Source organism: Elgaria multicarinata, chromosome 10 (genome assembly GCF_023053635.1).
Source record: "Elgaria multicarinata webbii isolate HBS135686 ecotype San Diego chromosome 10, rElgMul1.1.pri, whole genome shotgun sequence".
Classification (NCBI taxonomy): domain Eukaryota; kingdom Metazoa; phylum Chordata; class Lepidosauria; order Squamata; family Anguidae; genus Elgaria; species Elgaria multicarinata.
In genome coordinates this window covers 34,799,206-34,808,637 of record NC_086180.1, presented here as the reverse complement: position 1 = coordinate 34,808,637, position 9,432 = coordinate 34,799,206, and the positions used below count along the sequence as shown (strand labels likewise).

Below are 9,432 nucleotides of genomic sequence, written 5' to 3'. Positions count from 1 at the left end.
TAAAGGCAAGTATTTTTGCCTTCATGCATTGTTGCAAAATTTATTGAACACAGTTTATATACTTCAAGTTCTGGAATGCTGCCCCAAGTTCTGGAATGCTGCTAATATAATTAGCAGATTTCTTCAACAGTTATTTTCTCTATTATTTGGCTGCTCTGAATATCTCTTTAAAAGAAAGGAAGAAAAGAATTGTCAGCATGTTTTAATGCATAATAAAACCTTTGTGTATCTTTTCAATTTTTTGTGCTTCCTTATTTTCAAGTCTCAGTAATGTAATGAAACAAAAGACATTTTTCTTTCTTCTGTGCGAAAGAACATTTAATTGTAAAGAAACAATGCCGTATTAGAGCAGGGATGTAAAACTGCAGGCCCGAGGCCCAAACTAGCCAAGTATATCTCCAATCCTATGCGGACACATACCAGTGAATATGCCCCCATTAAACAAAGTATTAGTCCTAAGTAGACATCTTTAGGCTTGTGCTGTAAGGCTCAATTCTTTGCGTACTTACCTGGGAGTGAGTTTAATCAAACACAGTGGCAGTCTGAGCAAACATGCACAGGATCATGCTGCAAAGTCCTATTGAAAGCAATGGGACATATTCATACCAACTAGCATTCCATTGATTTCAATGGGGCTTTGTCATGGTAACTTTATTTGGATTGGGGCCATTTCATACAAAGGGATAGCTGTGGGAAGCTTAACATGAATGCCTAACTTTATAATGCCATTGAAAAGGTTATATTTAAAGCTTCTCTGATATAGTAAACAGAAACACCCAAGCTCTGAGATCCAGGGGTCTGCAGGAATTTGTGGGGAACATACCAATAGACTAAAATGAATGGTAGAAGAAGAAGAAAATCCAGCATGGTTGTTGAAAGCAAGGGAGGCCTTTAGAATGACCACTGAAAGCAGAAACTGAATGACATAGGTATGAATAGGAATTAATGTGTGCAGAGTGGAATTACATGACAAAGCAGAAACCATGAAACTCCTTTGTCTGGCATAATCTGATTAACTCCAATGGTTCTTTGTTAATTGACTATGTGTGGAGTAAGGGTCTTGTGGGTTGGGGGGGGGAACCCTCAGACTGAATACCCGGATCCTAAAATGCATTCGAGGGCAACACGTTCCGGGGATTTCTATGGATTTCCCACCTGAGGCTTCGTGTGGCTCGCAGCTTTCGAGAGTGAGGAGAAGATGAGCTGAAGGGTGTGAGCGGAGAATCTCCGAGAACTGGCACCGGGCAGAGTCACGGACTCTCTCCTGGGATGTTTTGTGTCCAAGGCGCGCGCAAGAATGCCAGCGCTCCGAAGCTGGGCAAGAGGCGGCCAGGAAGCGCCAGCCATGCACCCGTCGGCAGCGGCTGAGCTTGGCAGGAGAAGCAGGTCGCTTTTGGAAACCGCGGGCGGGGAAGGTGTTAGAGCTTCTCTCAAGCCTTTTTTCACGGGAATGTCCTCTTCCTCCTTGGATAAGGATTACCAAGGGGGTGGGGAGACCCATACCGGTGCATCGCTTTGCCAAAGTTGCAGCTCGGGATGCTCCTTACAAATGTCTTTTCGAGCAATGGGTTGTAGCCCATGTTAGTCTTACTCAGAGTAGACCCATTGAAATGAATGGAGACTAGGTTAGCGTGCCTTGGGATAAAAACCAATGGCAATGATGAAGTCGATGGGTTCTAAGCATTGCTTATTATGTGACGTTGGTTCGCAGCATGCCAGCGAGCAGCGCCCCGTTCTTAAACGCGGCGCAGGGTGGATCCTCCCTGGTAGGACGAGCTCCTCCGTCTATCTCCCACAACTACCTGAAGCAGTGGAGGCTGGTTGCTCCGATTTCCGTGGGGCTGTGAATCCATTCCGGGTTTTAGACAGAACCAGCCAGAACTGTAACGGAGCTATCCAAAGTGCTGAAACTAATGGGGATCAGCACCTTGGACAACACCTTTAGAGTTCTGGCCGGTTCTGACTGAAACCCAGAATGGGTTTACAGCCCCATCGAAATCGGAGCCACCAGCCTCCACTGACCTGAAGATTGTAGCGGAGTGACCTAGGGGGCGTTCTGCAGGAGCCTTGCCGCCACGACCTTCTCCATTCACTGTTTCTTGGCACGCTGGATCCTGCACTCTCTACCTCTCCAATATGAACGCTCTTTGTGCCTGGGTGATGTTCAGAAGAGTCCCCACCCTGGGCATGGATAGTCCCCAGAACCCCTCTTCCTCCCCCCTTTCAAAATCGCGACTCAGTCTGGTAATATTCAAGTCTCTGAGCATGTCCAAAGCGCTTGTCCTCCTTACTCAGAAACCCCCATAAGCAGCTCCCCACATGACATGCGACTTTAGCGGAAGGGGACCCAGGTTAGAAGTTGGCAGGTTTGCCAACTTCCAGGTGAGCAGAAATGAAAGTGGGCGGTGTGGCTTTCCTCCAGCATGGAGGTGCATTGGAAGGAAACGCTTTACCTGTTGAATTTATGCCAGTGTTGCAGCTGTGAAAAGCATAGGAAAACCTAAGAGTCAGTGTGTCCTTGTGGTTAGAGTGTTGCACTGGGACTTGGTTCTAGTCCCCACCTGGCCATGAAGCTCACTGGGTCAGTCACTGACTTTCAGCCTAACTTACCTCACAGGATTGTTATGAGGCTAAAATGGAGAGGAGGAGGAGGACTATGTAAGACGCTTGAAAGGTGGGATATAAACGTAACAATAAATTAAAATAAAATAAACTCCAGATTATGTGGATGAGAAACAAAGAGATAGTGTGAGAGATAATGCAGCAACTCTAACGGGCAGGGGTGAGTGGTTGCAACCAGTAGAGGCTGGTGGCTGCAATTTCAGTAGGACTCTAAGTCCATTTTGGGTTTCAGTCAGAGCGCTAAAGGAGTTATCGAGGTGCTGAAGCCTATCCCCCAAATAGGCTCAGCACTTTGGCTAGTTCCTTTTGAGTTCTGGCTGGTCCGGACTGAAACACAGAATGGATTCACACCCCACCGAACTCGGAGCCACCCGTCTCCACTGGTTGCCGGCGCACTTTGCTAGGGAGTCTGTTGCATTGAACTCAGGGTCGCCGACTTCTGAGGAAACATAAGCTGCGGTGGGAATGGCGATGGACTGGAGCCACCGCGCGCGCCTCTCTTTCGGATGCTGATGCTGCTCTCGAGAGGACGCTGCGAGGAGGGCAGGCGGGCTGTGCGTTGCCGCGGGTGGGGGAGGATTAATGGGACGCCGCGGCCCCGCCCTCTCCTTCCCCAGTCAGGGCGCCCGAGCCGAGGGGCGATGGACCAAAGCGAGCGGGGCTGGCACCATGACATTCGCCCGCGTCTTCCTAGCGCTGGCGGCGGCGGCGCTGGCGTTCGGGGCGCTCCCTGAAGTGGGCAGCTTCGCTACGGGTCGTTCTCCTTCGTCTTCCCGGGGCGTCGCCCACCCTCCGCCGCGTTCCCCGCCGCCTCTGCCGCTCCAGCACCAGCAGCCCGTCGTCGTCGTCGGCTGCCCCCGAGGCGGCGGGCGCTTCGTCAACGTGACGGAGTTCGGCGCCGAATGCCTGCCCTGGGCGGACGTGCCCACTTTCCTGGAGCGGACGCCTCAGGGCAGAGGGCTGCGAGGGCAGCGCAACTTCTGCAGGAACCCCGACGGCAGGAGCAGGCCCTGGTGCTTCTACAGGAACAACCGCGGCAGGGTTGACTGGGGCTACTGTGACTGCAGGCAAGGTGAGGAGAAGGAAGCGAGCGGGGCCGAGAGACGAGGGAGGGAGACCAGGCGCGCCAACTCTCTCTCTCTCTCTCTCTGACTTTCCCTTTGCCAGAGACGGTCCCCTTATTCTGATACAGGTCCCTGATAAATCCGCCTTCCCGTTTTGTCGCCTTCTTCCTTCCTTCCTTCCTTTCTTTTCGCGGGCACACGCGTGCATTCGCGGGCGCTAACTTTCCTTCTATGTGCGCCTTCGCGTGCGCGCTGTCTTCCCCTCACGCGAACTGTCTATCCAGACTCAGCCGAAGCGTTGGATGTGTGCGAGAGGCGCAGCCAGTAGAGGCTGGTGGCTCCGATTTCGGTGGGGCTGTGAAACCATTCAGGGTTTCAGTCAGAACCAACCAGAAAGCTAAAGGAGCTATCCAAGGTGTTGCACCCTATCCCCAAAATAGGTTTAGCACCTTGGATAGCTCCCTTAGAGTTCTGGCTGGTTTGGACTGCAACCCAAGGTGGATATATATAGACCCACCGAAATCAGTCACCAACCTCCACTGGTTGCAGCTATTTTACATGTTGCCAAGCCATAGGGCCAAACTAGATGTGGCTTTAAATACAGCTTTGCACTTGACCTCCAGCGTTTTGTTTTGTTATTTAAATTTGAATGGGGAGGATGTGATCACCCCTTCAGCAGTGTGGGGTGCGTGCGCAGACCCCTTTCCTCCCCTGCTGCTGTTCTGAAGCTGAGTTTTGCCTTTCTCTGCCCCCTTAGAAATATTCCAGCTCCAGAAGAGGGATTTCCCTAAAGACAGCAGCAGGGGAGGAAAGGATTATAACCCCCCCCCCCCCCGCATGCCTGCTGATATCCAATCATCAGTCTCCCCCCCACCTGCCAAGCTATCTACATGTCTTAAAATCTGCACTTTAAAAGTAAAGAAGTATTTAACATCATGTCTAATTTGGCCCTAAACCAGCCCTTCAGACGTTTTGGACTTTTACCATCACCATCCAGTCAGGAATCCTTAGAATTGTGGTCAAAAACACCTGGCAGGCATCGGATTTGGAAAGTTGCCTTAAACTAAAACATTCCCTTGAATGTTATTTATTTAGAAGACATATAGTGTGGTCTAAGCATGTTTACTGTCATTCCCATTTACTCCCCAAAAGCTTATTCCAGGTAAGTGTGCATAGGATTGCACACTTCCCCAACCTGGAGTCCTCCAAATGTGTTGGACTACAACTCCCAAAAACGCCAACCAGCATGGACAATGGGCTGAGATGATGGAAGGCATAGTCCAGCCTCCTGGGGGGGCACCATGTTGCCCTTGAGGTACAAAAACTGTGTGTGGACATTATATGATCTTTAAAAGAAATAAAATTCATGTTTATTAACATCCCTGCTTTAAAAAGCCACTGCAGAACAGGCTGTCACAGAGTAAATGTGCATAGCTGACTGAGAGCCTTCATCAGTGTGTACTGTGTAGAGGTAAATGTGCTGGAATTTGTCTTTGGTGTGAGACTAGTTACAAGTCCACAAGGGTGTCACTTTTTTCATCTGTGAAAAGTTAGGGGGTATGAATGCATCACATGGGGGGGGGGGGAACCTGCTTGACTGCCAAGCAAAGCCCAGCAGCGTCAGGGTGTGAGAACAGCTGCTCAGGTGGGCAGTGCTGAGCACTTGTGCAAATGCCAGCTGTAATGGGATAGGTTACTTCATGAGAAAGGGCTGACATGAGTTGCTGCAAGACGTTGGTGGTTTGGATGTTGAGGTCTTGGTGTACTTGTTACCATTGTTGGAGGTGTGTGTTGATTGAGGTGTGTGGGTCTTTTACTGCATTTACTATTATTTTTTTATTTTTTTATTACATTTTTATACCGCCCAATAGCCGAAGCTCTCTGGGCGGTTCACAAAAGTTAAAACCATAATAAAATAACCAACATGATAAAAGCACAATTACATGTTAAAAGCACAATTTAACATGTTAAAAGCACAATTTACTACTCTGTGTATGTGTGTTTGCTGTTGAGATTTAAGTGGAACATAGGAAGTGGAACATATTGCCGACAATGATTGCCAACAGCTCTCCAGTGTTTCAGGCAGGAGTTTTTCCAGACATACCTGGAGATGTCGGAGACTGAACCTGGGAACTTCTGCGTGCAAAGCAGATCCTCTGCCAGTGTGAGCCATGATCCTTTCCCTACTATTGCCCTTCCCCTAAGTGCAGAAGGATACTTTTAAAAATGACACTGAAAGTCCATTATAACACATTGGTTCTTGGGGCGCAGGGGCCATAGCTCAGTGTGACTGGCATGCAGAAGGTCCCAGGTTCAATCCTTGGCTTCTTCAGGTAGAGCGAGGAAAGAATCCTGCCTGAAACCCTGGAGAGCTGCTGCCAGTCAGTGTTGACAGTACTGGGCTAGATAGACCAAAGGTCTGACTCAATATAAGGCAGCTTCCTGAATGGCCCTAGGAGTATTTTAAGTTTCTGAAGTAACATTTGGTGTTACTTCTTTTTTTGTATGTCCTATGAATGCACTTCTCACACTTTTTGGCCTGGGTCTGTGTGATAAAGTTTGTGTGCATGACCTGCATTATTGAGTGGCTTGCAGACAGTTCAGATGTACAACATACTGACTGATGTATTTATGCATGTTGGTTGCCCCAGGGTTGGGAGGATACCTGCACTACTGGTATTTGTGCATTGGATATGGGAAAGTTTTTGTATTGCTTTTGCTGATGTGTTTTGGCTCGTGCATATTGCCTGCACTGATTGATGAGTACTAGCTGTTGGATTGCGTGACTTGCCTTTAATGATTGGTAGATGCCATGTATTACATGCTACCCTAATGGTATGTTTACTGTAGAATACTTTGTTTCTACATCTTGTGCATACTTTAGATGTCCTGCTTAGAGCTAACATCTATGTGTATTGGTTGCTGTGTATACTGCTTTACAGTACAATCCCACACATGTTTATCAGGAAGTAAATTCTAATGAGTTCAGTGGGACTTATTCCAAGGTAAGTGTTCATAGGATTACAGCATTAGTTATTTTTATGTAAGCACATAGACTGCTACAAACCTCTCTTCCCCCTTACCCCTAATTTCAAGTGGGTTAGTACTTATATCTCAGTTATGTGCCATGATTCTTCTATGATGGAACTCAGGATAGTATACATAGGGTTTCCAGGAGATCTCCTATCCTGGCAGCAACTAGAACCAGACTTGCTTAGTTTCAGCAATGTTGAATGTCCTCTGAGGCAAACAACAAAAGAGAGTAGGCTGGGTTTCTGCCAACTGGTGGGGGAAATGCTGTGAGTGTGCAGGAAATAACCCCCCTGCCTGCCCCTCAAACCCAACTGGACATGAGAGTTGCTTATGCACATGACCCTCAGTCATCAGAATTGGGCATTAGATTGAAGTGGCCAGCCCAAGACCATGACTTATGCATCATCTGACCCCAGTACCTTTTATGTAAACCAGCCTTCCTTGACCTGGATTACAGTCAGTGGAAGCTGGTGGCCCCAATGTCAATGGAGCAGTGAATCCACTCCAGGTTTCAGTCAGATCCAGTCAGAACTCTAAAGGACTTATCTAAGGTGTAAAGAGTTCTCACTAGTTCTGACTGAAACCCGGGCTAGAACTACACTAGTGCTTTATAGCAGTATTGAAGTGCACTGATAACTGTTGGGGCACAATCCACATTCCATATACCATTTTCATAGTGATATTCCTGCTTTTTATTCCACATTCGTAATGATTTGACACAATAGAGCCGATTCACTGTTCCATTGGCATCGGAGCCACCAGCCTTAGCTGACTACAGCTCCCATCATATCCAGCAGCGAGCATGCCCAATTCTGTGCTGGCTAGAGATACTGGGAGTTGTAGTCCAACAGATCTAGAGAGCGCCAGTTTGGGGAAGTCTGATGTAAACTGTATGACAGAATAGTAGTATATGGCCCTACTTCCTGTCAAATTTATGCAAATGAGCCATGTGGCTTTGTTTTGGTCACGTGACCAAAACAAACACCACGTGACCGGAAGTGACGTCACTAGCTGTCAAAACAAGCAACACGTGACCGGAAGTGACGTCACCAGCTGTCAATACAAACAGCACGTGACCGGAACTGACGACACTAGCTGTCAAAACAAAACAGCACATGACCGGAACTGACGTCATCAGCTGTCATAACAAAACACCATGTGCCCAGAAATGCTGGCACTACCTGTCAAAAGAAAGGCCACGTGGCCGGAAGTGACGTTTTTTCTGCGGCGACCGGAAATGATGCTTTTTGCAGGCGACCGGTGGAACATGTCCAGGCATGTCTCCCCACAGCCTCTCAGCGGTTGGCTAAGGAATATCACATGGCCTGCCCCGCAACCAATAGGAAGAGTTTTCAGAACCCCTAAAGGATTCACCAGGGTGTGCAGTGCTTTTCAGACTTTCAACCCGTCGGGAACAGTTGCTGATTTTAAGCAGGAGACAACATGGAAACCCCCAGCACCCCGATGCGGCCTAACCCCAGAAAGATGGGCATAATGCGATCTTCATCCTATCCTCAGGTTGGCATGAAACTTACACCAGATTCTCAGAATGTTATAAAAAATAGTTATGCCGCAACTGAGAGCACGCCAGGACCTGGGGGGTTTTCTTTCCCACCGGCACCCTTGAAAATTCAACCCAGACAGAAGGGAATTGTTCGTTCTTTCTCATATCCACCAGCAGACAGAAACATTACACCACAGTCTCAGAATATTATCAATAATAGTTCTGCTGCAACAATGACTATACCCTTATCCGTTGGACCTTCTGGATTTTCTTATCCACTGGCACCCTTGAATCTTCAGCCTAGAAATATGAATACTGACCAGATGATACCGGTAACTGAGAGCTTACCATTAGCTGGACACCCTTCAGGAGAGGTTTCTTTTCTTGAAACTGCATCATGGGATGACGGCCAAATGGATTATACCGAACAAGGTCCTGAAACAGAGGCTATGGATACTTCAGAGAGCCCTGAGGGGTTCACCAACATCGTCGAGGATGTGGATGGGGGTGTACTTAGGAAACTGTCTAATCGACCTATTGAGAAAATGGAGAGGGCCTACCCAAACTTGTCCTGGACGCCTTACCGATCACTGAAAGAGGAGGACCGGGAAAAGCTGAACAGGAGTAGCCTCCCGGTAAGATATTTCTTAATGTCTTGTGTGTTGGTAATTGCCCAGAAGAGGTACCAATTAATTAATGGTTTTCGCTTTTTCACAGGTTGATACGCTGACTGACAATTTTAAGAATCTGCAAATCGATAGTTCCCGGAATGTAAATATTTCCTGTGTTTCATGCGTTTGCCCCTTTCCTGAGTGATAAGATTTACTGCTGGCAATAAAAAATTGTGCTTTTTACGTGTGTGTCCATATCTTACTGAACAAGCAACATGGCAGAGCATGAAGAAATTCTAAAGAGTATATATTATACACCTGGAGAGGTGGGGAGCTTTGGAGGTGTGGCTCCTCTATTTCAAGAGGCCAAAAAGCAGTGTGAAAAGCTGACTAAAAAACAGGTTATCTCATGGCTTTCAGACCAGGATGCTTACACGCTGCATAGGCCTGGCAGAGTCCATTTTAAAAGAAACAAAACGATCGTGTCTGGTGTGGATGCACAGTGGCAGGCTGACTTAGTGGATATGCGACAGTTTTCTAAATACAACAGGGGCTACAAGTACATTTTAACAGTGATTGACATTTTGTCTAAATATGC

General features: G+C 47.7%; 1 protein-coding gene across 1 annotated transcript in view; it reads left to right on the top strand.

The window, feature by feature from the left end:
* Positions 1-3,291: 3,291 nt before the first annotated feature.
* The window catches only part of PRSS12 (serine protease 12), an 84,377-nt gene continuing 78,236 nt past the window's right edge, over positions 3,292-9,432 (top strand). The window contains exon 1 of the mRNA XM_063136105.1: positions 3,292-3,694. Within this exon, the coding sequence (XP_062992175.1) occupies positions 3,292-3,694 (403 nt within the window). The remainder of the gene's footprint in view (positions 3,695-9,432) is intronic.